This window comes from Chiloscyllium plagiosum, unplaced genomic scaffold (genome assembly GCF_037043375.1).
Source record: "Chiloscyllium plagiosum isolate Xiang-an unplaced genomic scaffold, Cpla_swu_hap1 HiC_scaffold_13, whole genome shotgun sequence".
Lineage (NCBI taxonomy): Eukaryota > Metazoa > Chordata > Chondrichthyes > Orectolobiformes > Hemiscylliidae > Chiloscyllium > Chiloscyllium plagiosum.
Genome location: NW_028270151.1, coordinates 58,891,555 through 58,906,746, shown reverse-complemented (window position 1 = coordinate 58,906,746; position 15,192 = coordinate 58,891,555). Strand labels below are relative to the sequence as shown.

Sequence of the window (15,192 nt, the reverse complement as noted above, 5' to 3'; positions counted from 1 at the left end):
TATATAAATTGCTAGTTGAACCTCTGGATACCACACTTTAGGACGTTTCCAAATGCCAATTTACTGTAATGGCATCTAGAAAAGTTGGAATATTTCACCTTGGTGCAAGGTAGTTTAAAAGGAGATTTTTTATTTAGTCAAGATCATGGTAACTAATAGGGAGAAATTTTCTCCAGTGGCAGAAGGTTGGTAATTATAAGATAGTGATTACCTCTTTTCTTTTTGTCACTGTGAAACTTTTTTTTCAGGCTGAATTATTGCCATTTGGAATCTATTATGAAAAAGGCAATGGAAGAAGCATTAATATTCAAAAGACATCTATCTAAATATTTGATGAGAAAGGAAGTTCCAGTGGATGTTACAGGATGATTGATGTGAATGAGCTGACAGTGTGAAAGTCAAATGGCTGTTATGCTTTTTGACATCTTTGTGAAACCATGCCAATATAAATTTCTTAAGAAATGTGTTAGAAATGTTCCAGAGCAATGACATAAATGACATTTACAGTATTGTCCTGAATGTCTGTGATACTTCATTTGAAATTACTGTAGTCTAGTTAGAGAACTCCATGAGTTCCTGTTTAATTTTGAGGGCATTACTTTTTGCTATTTATTAAGAATATCCTAGCTTCAATCTGACCTTGGCCTGTGGTATTCTCTTGGTATCAGCGATAACTTTTAAATTGTAGAATGTTGAAATGAAGTTAATTAGGTATAATTTTCAGCTCCTGTAGCACATTTTTCTATTGTTGAGAGTATAGGAGTGTTGTATTAAAAGTGAAAAAAGGACTTAAACAAACTATTCTTATCCTCAATTTTAAAAACAACAGTGGAGGGTAGATATATTCTAATTAATCTATCAAGAAGTATTATACAAATACATTTTGAACCCAGGCCTCTTGGCCCAGAGGTAGGGCACTACTATTCTGCCACAAGAGCTGCACAATAGGGGTAATGTAAGATGATCCGAACTGCAAATAACTGGTTTCTCAAGACTCCAGTCACAATCTGCTGTTTGTTTGCTTTGTAGGATACAAGACAATATTCTGTGGTATCAGAATATCTATTGTACAGACTGTATTTGCCAAGCTGATGCAAATTTTTTATATGTAGTCAAATTCATTTGGTTTGTTTCCATTCTTAGTCTGTGCTGCCAGTGTGGTATTCCCATTTCTCCAAATCCTGCAAATATGTGCGTTGCCTGCTTGCGAGCACAAGTTGATATCACAGAAGGAATCCCTAAACAAGTAAATGTTCATTTCTGCAAGCAATGTGAAAGGTAAGGATTATGTTCTACAATTAATTTGTATTACATTTATCTTTGTGCAACAAATTTATCTATATGATTGTGGCATGGAAAGATGCACACTTCTATGATCTTAAAAGTTAAATGGTGATCTGCTGAGAAGAACATAGAACATTACAGTGCAGTACAGGCCCTTTGGCCCTCGATGTTGTGCCGACCTGTGGAATCAATCCGAAGCCCAACTAACCGACACTATTCCACTTTTGTCCATATGTCTATCCAATGACCTTTCAAATGCCCTTAAAGTTGGTGAGTCTACTACTGTTGCATAGAACATAGAATGTTACAGTGCACACATGCACACTTTCCCTGGAGTTCTGCACAGAGATGGACCTTAAACTCCCCTTCCCCATATCATGTCTCCAACATTGTCCTGTACAGGTTTGGATGGAGGGTAGGGGGATGATGGCGGCTTTGGATGGGTTTGGGGCATGGATGGGGGATGGGGTGGGGGCACGCGCGCAGTGTGCTGCTGCTTAATCTACTGAATGGGGAGCGGACTAAGCAAGCGCTTGCTGTGTCAATACCATTGAACTGATGGGGGTGGGTGTGTTCGAGAGGCTTCAGCAGAGCAGCAGGTCCCTGACACGCAAATGTGTATCTGCTTAGAAACAAGCCCTGAGACAGAGAGATGGAGTAAGGCAGGCAGAGCAAGGAAAAAGGGAACTTCAGAAAACTCCGAGCCCCAGAGGGGAGGCATTGAATCAATTAACTGAATAATCAATTATCTGAACGAAATAGTGCCCACCCATCTCATTTGGATAATCGAGGTTCCTCTGTACATGGACATTGACATCTCTCTGTTCATCTACACTACCACACGTCTTACCATAAGCCCAGAACTCTGCATACCTGTTACTTCTTCCAAAGTCAATCACCTCACACCTTTCCGTATTAAACTCTATTTGCCACCTCTCAACCTCTCAGGTCTGGAACTTCTGTGACCTACAACAACCTTCGGCACTATCCACAACTCTACTGACCTTAGTATTATCTGCAAATTTACTACCCATCCTTCCACACCCTCATCCAGGTCATTTATAAAAATGACAAACAGCAGTGGACCCAAAACAGATCTTTGCGGTATGCCGGTAGTAACTAAACTCCAGCATGAACATTTACGATCAACCACCACCCTCTGTCTTCTTTCAGCAAGCTAATTTCTGATTCAAATCACTAAATCACCCTCAATCCCATTCCTCTGCATTTTGTGTAACAGCCTCCCATGAGTAACCTTATCAAATGCCTTGCTGAAATCCATGTACAGCACAATAACTACTTCACCCTCATCCACCTGTTCGGTCACCTTCTCAAAGAACTCCATAAGGTTTGTGAGTCCGACCTTCCCTTCACAAAAGCATGTTGACTATCCCTAATCAACTTATTCCATTCTCGATGATTATAAATCCTATCTCTTATAACCTTTTCCAACACTTTACTCACAACCGAAGTAAGGCTCACTGGTCTATAATTGCCAGGGTTGTCTCTAATCCCCTTCTTGAACAAGGGAACAACATTTGCTATCGTCCAGTCTTCTGGCACTATTCTTGTAGACAGTGATGCCAAAGATCAACAAAGAAGTGAGATGGTTTCCTGAAAATGGACTAACTTGCAAGAATTGATTATTGTCACAGATATTTCATAATGAGAAGTTCAGTTAATTTAGTTAAATTGATTGTTGGTTTTTATCTGAACTGGCAGTGCAAAAGGAAGGTATATAGTTCTGCCTGTAACTACACTTGTATATGTTTTTGTAGGGAGTATTTATTTGTTATTGCTCCTAGTTTATATGAATTTTTTGGAGAATGATTGATTGATTGGTAGAATTCAACCCAGTGAGTTGATTAGGCTTCAAAAAATGCATGTGTTATTACACTTGTATTTTTCTATTTTAGGTTGCTTAATTGCAGGTTTTCATATTCAGGTACCTGAAATAATAGATGGAGTTTTCCCAGGCCCTGATAGATACAGGCCTTTGCCAAACAATTAGGAATATACAGTGAGAATGTGAAAGAGATTCTTAATGCTGAGCAAATATGTTTGATTTTATGAATAAAGTTTCAACAACTTTGAGAATCTCTTTACTGATTGGCAAGGCGCTTATTTGAATGTATTAATATTTCATTACCTAATTTGGCTTCGTTTATATGCAGATTGCTATCTTCCCAGCCGGTGAACAGAAACTAGTGAAATTTCCAAAGTATAAGAAATAGGAACAGGAGTAGGCCATTCGCTCCCACAAGCCTGCTCTGCCATTCAATAGGATTATGGCTGGGCCAATGTTCTTGATGTCCTCTTTCCTGCCTTTTCCCCTTAAGTCTTGATTTCCACTCTTGATCAAGAGGTTATCTCAGCCTCAAATATATGCAAGGTCTCTGCTCTCTATGTTAAGGAGTTCAAAAAACACTCGACCCTCTGAGAGAAATTCCTCCTAATCTCAGTCTTAAATTGGCGTGTCTTTATTCTGAGACTATGCCCTCAGGTCCTAGACTCTTCCATGAGATGAAGCATTGTTTGAGCATTTACCTTGTTAAGCTCCTTAAAGCATACAGCATTTTAAATGAGATTACCCCACGTTCTTCTAAATTCCCTTGAGTAGGGTCCTGGCCTCCTTCATCTTTGCTCATAAAACAATACCCTCATATCAGTGATTGTCCAAAGGAACCTTCACTGAACTCTCTCCAATGAAATATCTTGCCTTAAGGGGCCAGAACTGCTCACAGTATTCCTGATGTGGTCTCACCAGCACTTTGTGCAGTCCCAGTAAGACTTCCTTATTTTTATACCCCTTAAAATAAGGACCAACATTCCATTAGCCTTCTTGATTACCTGCTGTACCTCTGTGCTATCTTGCTCTGTTAGTTGCAGAACCACTCCCACTTCCCTTGGTGTTGTGGCTTTCTGCAGCTTTTCTCCACTTACATAATACTGTTTTTTTTTTGTTCTTCCTTCCAAAATAAACTTCACAATTTCCTACATTATACTGCATTTGCCAACTTTTTGCCCACTTTCTTAACCAATCAGTATCTTTCTGTAAATTGTTTGTACTCTTGTCACAACTTGCTTTTTCACTTATTTTTGTATTATCTCTGCATATTTGGTTACAGCACATTCCCTTTCTTCCTTCAGTCAAATATATATATAAAGCAGTTGCAGTCTCAGCACTGATCCTGGTTTAAACCCACTAATTAAAAATAATACTTTCTCCCTGCTTGCTGTTTCTTACCAATTAACCAATTCTTTATCCATGCTAATATACTGCCTGCAACATTGTGGGCTCTTATTTTATGACTTAACCTTTTATGAGGTACTCTGTCAACTTCCTTCTGTAAGCCCAAATATAATACATCTACTGGTTCCACTCTATCCAGTCTGGTTGAGATTCTTCAAAAAACTTGAATAAATTAGTCAGACATGCTTTCCCTTTTTCATGAAGCCATATGGACTCTACTTGATTAGATTATGGTTTTCTAAACATGCTGCTGTTACCTCCCTGATTGATATCAATATTTTTCCAACAATAGTGTATGGCTAATCAGCCTATAGTTTCCTATTTTATTGTCTCTCTTTTTGAAGAGGAGTGTCACATTTGCAGTTTTCCAAACCTGTGGTACTTCTTCAAAGTCCAACAATTTTTTGGAACATTGCAAATAATGCATCCACTATCTCTAGCTACTTCTTATAGGATCTTTGGATGCAAACCGTCAGGACCAAGGCGTTTCTCTGTCTTCAGCACCATTTAGTTTGTTTCATACTAGGGGTCTAGTGATGTTGGTGGTACTTAATTCTTACCCTGTATTCTTTAGAATTAACTAAATGTTCAAAGTATCTTCCACTGTAAAGACTGATGCACAATATCTGTAACTCCTCTGCCATTTCCTTGTTCCCCATAACTATCTTCCCAGATTCAGTTTTGAAGAGGCATATGCTCACTTTGCCCCTTTTTTCCATTTAATGTATTTAAAGAAACCCTTACTGCCAGTTTTCACATTCCTCACTAGTTTTTCATTATGGCCTATTTTTTCTGTCTCTATTGTCTTTTAGGTCCTTCCTTGCTAGATTCTGTGTTTATCCAAGATTTTGTGGCTGTCACTGACTACTTGTATGCTTTTTCTTTCAACTTTATAGTCTCCTTTAACTTCTTTGGTTAACCATGTTGGTTTATCCCTCTCTTAGAATATTTTCTCCTTAATGGGATATATTTTTGCTGTAAGTCATGAGTGACCTTCTTACATGCACTCTCTGCCTATTATCTTTGCCTTTTATTTGTTAGACACTCTTGTTTCTCACATGGAAACTGAATATTAAATTACATCATGTTATGATAACTACTTCCTGGAGGATCTTTTACTCAGAGCTCATTTACTAAACATGCCTCATTACCCATTATCAGATCCTGGATAGTCTGTACTGAAAACAAGAAATGCTGGAGACCACAGTGAGTCAGGCAGCATCCATGGAGAGACAGAGCAACCAAACATTCCCATTTCTGATCTTTATGATGGGGACAGAATCATTGAAGCAGTTGACGATGGTTAGAGCTAGGACTTGACCCAGAGGAGTTCCTGCTGAGATGTCTTGAAGCTGAGGTGATTGATGTCTGACAACCACAAATATCTTCCTATGTGCCATATATGACTCCATACAATGGAGAGTTTTCCCCTTGACTGTGCAGTGAAATGTGTCCTTGCAGTTTATATAACAAATGCATTGTATGTGCTTCAACCAAATAACCATGTCTCAAAGTCTAATGGGAGTAGTCCTCAGTCAGGACAAGAGGGACTGTAATCCGTCATGGATTAAAAGTGAGTCTCTGGTAAATGTTGATCTCAGAAACAGCCAATTGCTCAAGGCGTTCAGTCAGAGATTTTGTTACTTTACATTCTGGGGATTGTCCCATTGTCAGTCCTGCAGGTCAAGTGCAACCAGTCTTGGGGATTAGTGGATAAGCCAGCCAGGGATCTGCACAAATATGTGTCAGTCATCAATTTGGGTTGGTGTCCCAAGTTGTTTGGGGAATGGGTGGGGGCAGTCCTGGGGACTGTTCACTGAATGTCAAGGAGAGTTATCAGGGGCAACTGCTCTGGTGGGGAAATATGAAGGGGGATTGGCAACAGATTGCTTGGATACAGAGGTGATAACAATTGTGAAGGAGCACAACTCAATTTACAAATGTGGGAGATGGGAGGGCATGAGATTCATCAGCCACCACCACCCCTCCATGGGAGAGTCGGTACTTAATAATGTTTGTCATAACTGACTTGTCGGCCTTGTTCATATAAAATAATAGTTGGTTACAGGAGGGTGCAAGGTCGCAAAGAATGTGAAGATTGAGAGGGTGAGTCTTCACTCCAGTCTGTGAAGTGCCACCTGTGGCATCTGCCTCATTCGAATCACAAGAGCACAGTATAATTGAAATGTGGCTATCCCACTTTGAGTGGGTAAATATTTTTTAATCTGTGAAGGGAGGTGTGACAGTACAGGTTAAAGGTAGGAGCTGTTTCAAAATTCTGGATGTGAACCTCATGCACTGACGAGCTGTGTTGGCTATAAATTTGACAAAATCAAATTATAGGGATAGCTGACCATAAAATATCTCCTCAACATGAGATTCCCTTGTTTGCTCAGGCGTGGTGGTTTGTTTCAGCACAATACAGTCACAAGGTGTTGCTTAATCCTTACATGGGTTGCTCCAGATGATGGACAGTGAAGCTCCATGAGGGATTTAGCATTTTAACAAGTAGGAAATGAAGATTCAATAGAAGAAACTTCACTTTCACATTCTACAGCACAGTTTCGCAAGTCATAGCAAGCCAACGGAACTTGTCTGGCAACTATTTCAACAGAACAGAGTTCATTGAAATTATCATTCACTGTCTGTAAGTGTGTTGATGCTGTGGATGCTGTGCTCCTATTTACTCCCAACTGCGAGCGTATCTTAATGATTTTTCCTTCTTTGCTTTTCCTTTTTATTTTACAAAATAAGCTTGCAAACTGATGGCATCCTCCACAGCCTGTAAAGCTCCCCAGTTCAGTTATGACAAAGTTTCATGAAGTTATTAATTACCAAACTATGAGTTCCTCACCATCGTGCAGTGAGCAGGAGGCTGGTCTCCCATAGTCCTGAGTGCCAGTGATTTGGGTGTTCTTCCTTCAGCTAGGACCTGAGCTGTGGCAGTGATGTATTCATCAGAATGTACTTCAGAATTTAACTAGCTATAATACCCACTGAGGTATTGGTATTCCAGTTAATGGAAGCTACAGGAGACAGTCTTAATGGTGTTTCTTCTGATGGGTCTGTGTCATCTTAAAGTTGGAGGAGGTTGTGGTTGCTAGAGGATTGCTGTCTTCAGGGTGGTGTCTATAATGATACTGTTCATGCTTACAATTGCCAAGAGTTTATAAGCTTCGAAAGAATTAAAGCTTTGGCATGTTAAGAAAATATTCAAGGTGGTAATGTGAAAGCAGTGCTGCAGTTTACAATGAATCTTATTTTGGAGGTCATGGCATATTTACAAGTGGTCTCTACACGTTCCCATTAAAGCAAGGATTCTGTCATAGGAAGTGAGCCGTTCATTGTTGGGCACCTGATAACCTGTCTTGGCTGTCTGTGCCTGATCGTGGACCATTTTCTCTTGGAATGAAATTAGGGCAGGTGAGAGGTAAAAGTGGCTGGTACAGCTGCTGGTGCAAGTGCAGGTGGGGGAAAGGGGGGAAGCGTACAGAGTCAGTGAATATGAAATGCAGAAGGCATTCAGGTTTAGTACTTTAGAGGCTAAGGTGAGTTGAGAGTCAGTGAGAGAGAACATGCATGTGCTAGTCAGAGTGCTAAATTTGTTGGGAGGTGGATACAGTAGCGGAGTTAATGTGAATGTGAGGCAACAGACAAAAGATGGTTACATTAAATCTTGCAGAAGGTCTTTAGAGTATGTTCCTTCAAACTGTGGAAGTGGCTTTTTCTGAAAAATTCAACCCATGCTTATTGTTTTGTGAATTGCCTTTGTTATTGTTTAAATTTTAAATTGGCGAAATACCCTTTGGAAAGATTGAACTGTAAAGATTTGGCAAATGGTTAGCTTTTCTAAGGAAGTTAAATTTGAGACTTTCCATCATTTTATACAATTTGAACAAAGAATTTCCTTTTTGGTTAAAATATTAATGAAAAAATACAAATAAGGTATTACAGTTGTCAGTTTTGTGATTGAAAACAATCATTGCATAGTCATTTATAAAAATATATTTATAAAGAATCATTCTAAGTTGTCAGGAAATTAAGTTTGGTTTGTTCATTGTTTTATTTCTTAAAATGTTTCATACTAAATTATCAGGTTTATCTGTAATGTTGGTTATACCTTTGGATTAATGCAGTGTACTCATTACATCCTAAATTTTCCAAACCCCCCAGCCCCAATGGAATTCTTCAATATATGGTTTTGTCAATGTTCATTGGTTTATTCAGACAGCCCTCGATCATCATGTTGTTGTGACACCTTTCTAGCCATCCTGTTCTGCTCTCACATTCTGCAGTTCCTTTGTTAGTCAAAAGCATCATTTAAGGTTTTGTCAGAAAGGTTAAAAAAAATTGCTTTCAATCAGCCAATTCTGGGCTCTGAGGACTTCACAATATCGTGGTGATCTGCCTGCAAATAATTACCTGGTGTTGAGTCATGAATGATTTTAAAGTGATATGGAAATTCACTTATTTGGATCTGTGTAGTGTATTCCTAAGTTGTGTTGAACATGTTAAATAATACCCTTGTTTTTTCTTTAATTGCCAGAAGAAGCTTGAGTCTTAATGTATTGAACCTGAAAAATGTTATTAATAGTGTATTATTGAGCTAAGTCAGCAGTGTCCGATGCATGCAAAAATCCACTGCATTGCTTAACACTGCCCAAACCTGACTATGCAAGGTGCTTATTTTCTGTAGGAAGGTTAATCCCTCGCCAAGTCTAGTCTGTAAGATATAGAATGGTTTTTGAATTCAATTAGCTAAAATCATGTAATTCAGCAGCATATGGCACTTGTGAGACCCACTGATTACTCATTCAGTTCTATCTAGTTGCTGGCTTGAAATATTTTTGGGAATTGAGTTGGATGCATACTCTTTCTGATTGGTAGATTATTAATAAATAATATAGATTGCTGAAGTAATTAAGAAATGCTGTCTTTTTTTTTTCCAGATATCTTCAGCCACCGGGAACTTGGATGCAATGCGCATTGGAATCAAGAGAACTCTTAGCTTTGTGCCTTAAGAAACTAAAATCTCCTATGACCAAAGTTAGTAGACAGGATCGTATAGCAAAGTGGATATTTCATTTCAGTTCTTGCTTTTTAGGATTGGTAATTTAATGGTAGTCAAAAATATTTATATTTAGTAGTTTAAACTTGTAGTTATTATGATTCAATGGGAAAAAGTACAAAATTGTTTTATTAAACTTTACAGTATTGCATGTATGGCAGTAGTCTATTTTCACGTTAGCTGCAATAATTATAACAATAATGACATTGCTGATTCACCAGTAATTTAGAATTCCATTTTTTTCAGTTGTTATTTAAAAAAAGACTTATTTTTCAGCATACCCTTGAAGTATTAATTCTTAAATATATTGAAAATACAAACATGTTTCTATCTGAATCTCTCATTCCTATAAATTGTTAAGCTGAATTTGTAGCAGTACTATAGGGAAAAGTGAGATATTTATTGATGTTTATGTAAAAGAAAAGTAGATTCAGTTCTTTGTTGGTTTGATTTTTGAATGTTGATACCTAAGTAACGTGTACTGTCAAATTTACATTTTGTCCGCAAGACATTAATTCTGTATATGCTAATAGTTTTGAAATCCTGAATTTTTCATCAGCATTTTTATATACTGCGTTTAACATCATAAAATGTCCCTGTAGCTTTACAAATCTCATATTTGAATGAACATTTGATCAAGTTACGTCAGTTTATTAGGAAAAAAATAACCAAAAGGAAGGTATGGAGGAATAGTTTGAAAGGGGAAAGCAAAGAGAATGGCTGGAGAAATTGAGAGGACATTTTAAAGTTCAGTCCTTTGGCAACTAAAGGCATGTTTTGATAAAAAGTGCAGGTATTCAAGCCAGAAGGGTTATAGCTATCTTGGAAGATATTTACATAGAATAGAGAGCTTTACAGCGCAGTACAGGCCCTTCGGCCCTCAATGTTGCGCCGACCTGTGAAATTAATCTGATGCCCATCTAACCTTCATTGTTCCATTATTATCCATATGTATGTCTGCTGCCCAATTAATAGCCCTTAACGTCAGCAAGTCTACTACTGTTGCAGGCAGGCCATTCCACACCCCTAATACTCTGAATAACGAAATTACCCCTAATATCTGTCCTAAATTTATCATGCCTCACTTTAAAACTGTGTCCCCTCATGTTAGCCATCACCACCCGAGGTAAAAGGCTCTCACTGTCCACCCTATCTAACCCTCTAATTATCTTATACATCTCGATTAAGTCAACTGTCAACCTTCTCTCCAATGAAACCAGTCTCCCTTCCCTCGGGCTTTTCTTGTAAGACCTTCCTTCCATATCAGGCAGCATCCTAGTAAATCTCCTCCTCTGAAGCTTTCCAAAGCTTCCACATTCTTCCTATAATGCAGTGACCAGAACTGCATGCAATACTCCAGGTGCAGCCTTACCAGTTTCTCGTACAGCTGAAACATGACTTTTTAGCTCTGAAACTCAATCCCCCTACTAATAAACACCAACACACCATATACCTTCTTAACAACCATATCAAACTGGGTGGCAACTTTCAGGTATTTATGCACCTGAACACACCGATCTCTCTGAACTACACTGCCAAGAATTTACCATTAGCCCAGTACTCTGCATTTCTGTTACTTCTTCCAAAGTGAATACCTCACACTTTTCTGCATTAAACTCCATTTGCCACTCCTCAGCCCAGCTCTGCATCTTATCTATGTCCCTCTGTAACCCACAACATCCTTCAGCACTATCCACAACTCTGCCTACCTTAGTGTCATCTGCAAATTTACTAATCCATCCTTCCATGCCCTTATCCAGGTCATTTATAAAAATGACAAACAGCAATGGACCCAAAACAGATCCTTGCGGCACACCACTGGTAACTGAACTCCAAGATGAACATTGCCCATCAACTACCACCCTCTGTCTTCTTTCAGCTAGCCAATTTCTGATCCAAATCGCTAAATCACCTTCAATCCCAAAACTCCTTATTTTGTGCAATAGCTTATTGTGTGGAACCTTACCAAATGCCTTACTGAAGTCCATATACACTATATCAACAGCCTTACCCTCATCCACCTGTTTGGGTCACCTTCTCAAAGAACTCAAAGGTTTGTGAGGCACGACCTACCCTTCACAAAACCGTGTTGACTATCCCTAATAAAATTATTCCTCTCTTAGATGATTATAAATCCTATCTCTCAACCTTTTCCAACACCTTGCTCACAACCAAAGTAAGGCTCACTGGCCTATAATTACCAGGGTTGTCACAAGTCCCCTTCTTAATCAAGGGAACAACATTTGCTATCCCCCAGTCTTCTGGCACTATGCCTGTTGACAACGATGACATAAAGATTGAAGCCAAAGGCTCTTCAATCTCCTCCCTCATTTCCCAGAGAGTCTGAGGATAAATCCATCCTGCCCCTGGGGTCATATCTAATTTCAGATTTTCCAAAATTGCAAAAGCCTCTTCTTTGTCAACCTCAATCCCATCTAATCTTGTAGCCTGTATTCTCAGTAACATTGCCCTTTTCCAGTGTGAATACTGACAAAGATAATTCATTAAGCACTTCCCCATGTCCTCAGATTTCACACACAACTTTCCACAGCTATCTTTGATTGGCCCTAATCTTACTCTAGTCATTTTTTCACTCCTGATATACCTGTAGAAGACCTTACGGTTTTCCTTGATCCTATCCACCAACAACTTCTCAAGTCCCCTCCTGGCTCTTTTTAGCCCTCTCTTTAGATCTTTTCTGGCTAATTTATAACTCTCCAACCCCCTAACTGAGCCTTCACGCCTCATCCTCACATAAGCCTTTCTATTCCTCTTGACAACGGCTTCAACCTCTTTACTAAACCACGGCTCCCTCTCTTGACAACTACCTCCCTGCCTGATAGGTATATACTTATCAAGGACTTGCAGTAGCTGTTCCTGAATAAGCTCCACATTTCAAGAGTGTCCAACCCCTGCAGTTTCCTTTCCCATCCTCTGCATCCTAAATTTTACCTAATTGCATCATAGTTGCCTTTCCCTTAGTTTACCTCTTTCCCTGTGGTGTGTACTTATCCCTGCCATTGATATTGCAAACATAACCAAATTATGGTCACTATCGCCAAAGTGCTCACCTACCTTCAATTCTAACACCTGGGCGGGTTCATTCCCCAGTACCAAATCCAATATGACATCGCCCCTTGTTGGTCTATCTACGTACTGTGTCAGAAAACCCTCCTGCTCACGTTGAACAAGAACTGACCCATCTAAACTACTTGAACTATAGTATTCCCAGTCCCCCATACAACTAACCTGTTACACTCGCTCCTATCAAGAATCATCTTTGCTATCCTTTCCTGTACATCCCCTACATTTGACTGGACAAAATTAAAAATGGGAGGGCGACGCATTGGAGGGATTTGGAACAAGGAAAATAATTTTAAAATTGAGATTTTGCTTCATTTGGAGTCTCTAAGTCAGTGAGTACAAGGGCAATAAGTGAAAGATGCTTAATACCTGAGCAACAGTTTTGGCTGCCATCAGGTTTAGGCAGCATAGAATCTGAGTATAGATCAGAGTGGTGCTGAAAAAGCACAGCAGCTCAGACAGCATCCGAGGAGCAGGAAAATTGACGTTTCGGGCAAAAGCCCTTCATCAGGAAGAGAGCTCTATTCCTCTATTCCTGATGAAGGGCTTTTTCTCTCTATTCCTGATGAAGGGCTTTGCCCGAAACGTCAATTTTCCTGCTCCTTGGATGCTGCCTGACCTCCTGTGCTTTTCCAGCACCACTCTGATCTAAACTCTAGTTTCCAGCATCAGCAGTCCTCACTTTTGCCTCATAGAATCTGATTAGCCAGCTAAGAATGCATTGATATAATCAAGCTGAGAGCCAATAAATGTTGCAGATAGATTTTTGCGGGACATTCGAGGCTATGGTAGGAGCTCGAAGAAGACCAGTATGGGTTATTCTCTGGCTTTGAATGGATTGATGAAGGACCTAGGTGAGTGTAGCCTCAGTCAGCTGAATGCTTGGACAGATGTTGAAGAGTGATGACACAACCATGTATGGGTCGAGAAGGATGAGAGAGGGTTTACCTTTGTCATAGTGACATAGGTTGCAATTTGTGACTGACAGCTGTTGAGAAAACCTATGGCAGGTACATTATTCAAACTATTGAATGCAATAACTATATCAAAAAGACCATTTATGCAAGACACAACAGTAAGTCCTGATCTCAATCAATCAATGGTAAAGTCAGTAGTGGAAATCTTTGTATTAGACTCAATGCTGAGGCAAAACTTTTGGGTTCATGTCCTACTTCAAAACGTTTGAGCACAAAAATCAAGGCTGGCAATTATGTGCAGAACTGAGGGAATGCTGTGTGTTCTAAGTTCCATTCTGTAGATGAGATGTTGAAACCCATAACCTATCTGTCTCTGTTGGATCTTACAGCACTACTCTGAAGAGACTAGTTATTCCTAGTGTTATAGACAACAATTATCACTCAATCAACACCTCAAAAGTAAATTATCTGATCATTAACACATTTGCAGTTTATGGAAGGCTTGTTATGTGTAAATTAGCTGCTACATTTGTTACATGCAACATTGACTACACTTCAGAAATTGTGATGTCCAGATGGGGCATCCTCAGCTGCCAACTTGAACTGCTGCAACTCATTTAGGGATAATTGCAACCGTAAGGTTGCGATGAAAAGAGTTTCAAGATTTTGACACAGTGACAGTGAAAGAATGATGATATAGTTCGAAGTAAGGTTAGTAGAAGGCGTGGAGGGCAACTTGCAAGTGGTGATGTTACTATGTGTTTGCTATCCTTGTCCTCACAAGTGGTAAGGGTGACAGGTTTGGATCAGAGTGGTGCTGGAAAAGCACAGCAGGTCAGGCAGCATCCGAGGAGCAGGAAAATTGACATTTTGGGCAAAAGCCCTTCATCAGGAACTGAAGCACCTGCTGTGCTTTTCCAGCACCACTCTAATCTAAACTCTGGTTTCCAGCATCTGCAGTCCTCACTTTTGCCTCACAGGTTTGGATGATGCCGTTTAAGGGAAGTTACTGCGTCGCATCTTGTAGATGCTACACATTACTGCTGCTGTTTGTTAGAGGATAGATTACCAATAGAAGCAGGTTGCTAACAGGGTTTCTCATGTGATTAACCAATTCAACTACAATGAATACTAATATTCACAAATATTACGTGGATGAGACCTTTGGGCTGGTTGTTGAGGCAGACAAAGAGCTGAAAGACATGAAATTTGGATGACGTTATTTTGCATCCATGAAAGTCAGACTTAAAAATAAATCTGTGCTAGCCATTTGTAAACCTTAGTAACTACAAAAAATTTGATATTTAGCCAGGAGGACTCTTCAAAGGAATTTATTTCCTGGATGTACTCTTACAAGGGGCACTACTTCTTCAAATGGATGAGCTACCTTTATGAAAAGATGGCCTGTGTCTCCTCATCCTTCGTTAAATTTGATAAATTTGGAATAAACTCAAACATTCCTGATTTGGTATAGGCTGATTCTGTATCTGAAAGCTGGCCGTAGCCACTTTCTACCAGGTTATTTTTTCTTCCTTATCTAAGTGGTTGCCTTGAGAACAGATGTATCTTTTAATTGAGATTTGTCA

At 39.3% G+C, this 15,192-nt stretch overlaps 1 protein-coding gene across 2 annotated transcripts in view; it reads left to right on the top strand.

Annotated features, from left to right (window-relative positions):
* nmd3 (NMD3 ribosome export adaptor) overlaps positions 1-15,192 on the top strand; it is a 65,333-nt gene that overhangs the window by 10,251 nt on the left and 39,890 nt on the right. For both annotated transcript variants that reach the window (XM_043702131.2, XM_043702132.2), the window contains exons 3-4: positions 1,144-1,278; positions 9,487-9,583. In XM_043702131.2, the coding sequence (XP_043558066.1) occupies positions 1,144-1,278; positions 9,487-9,583 (232 nt within the window). The remainder of the gene's footprint in view (positions 1-1,143; positions 1,279-9,486; positions 9,584-15,192) is intronic.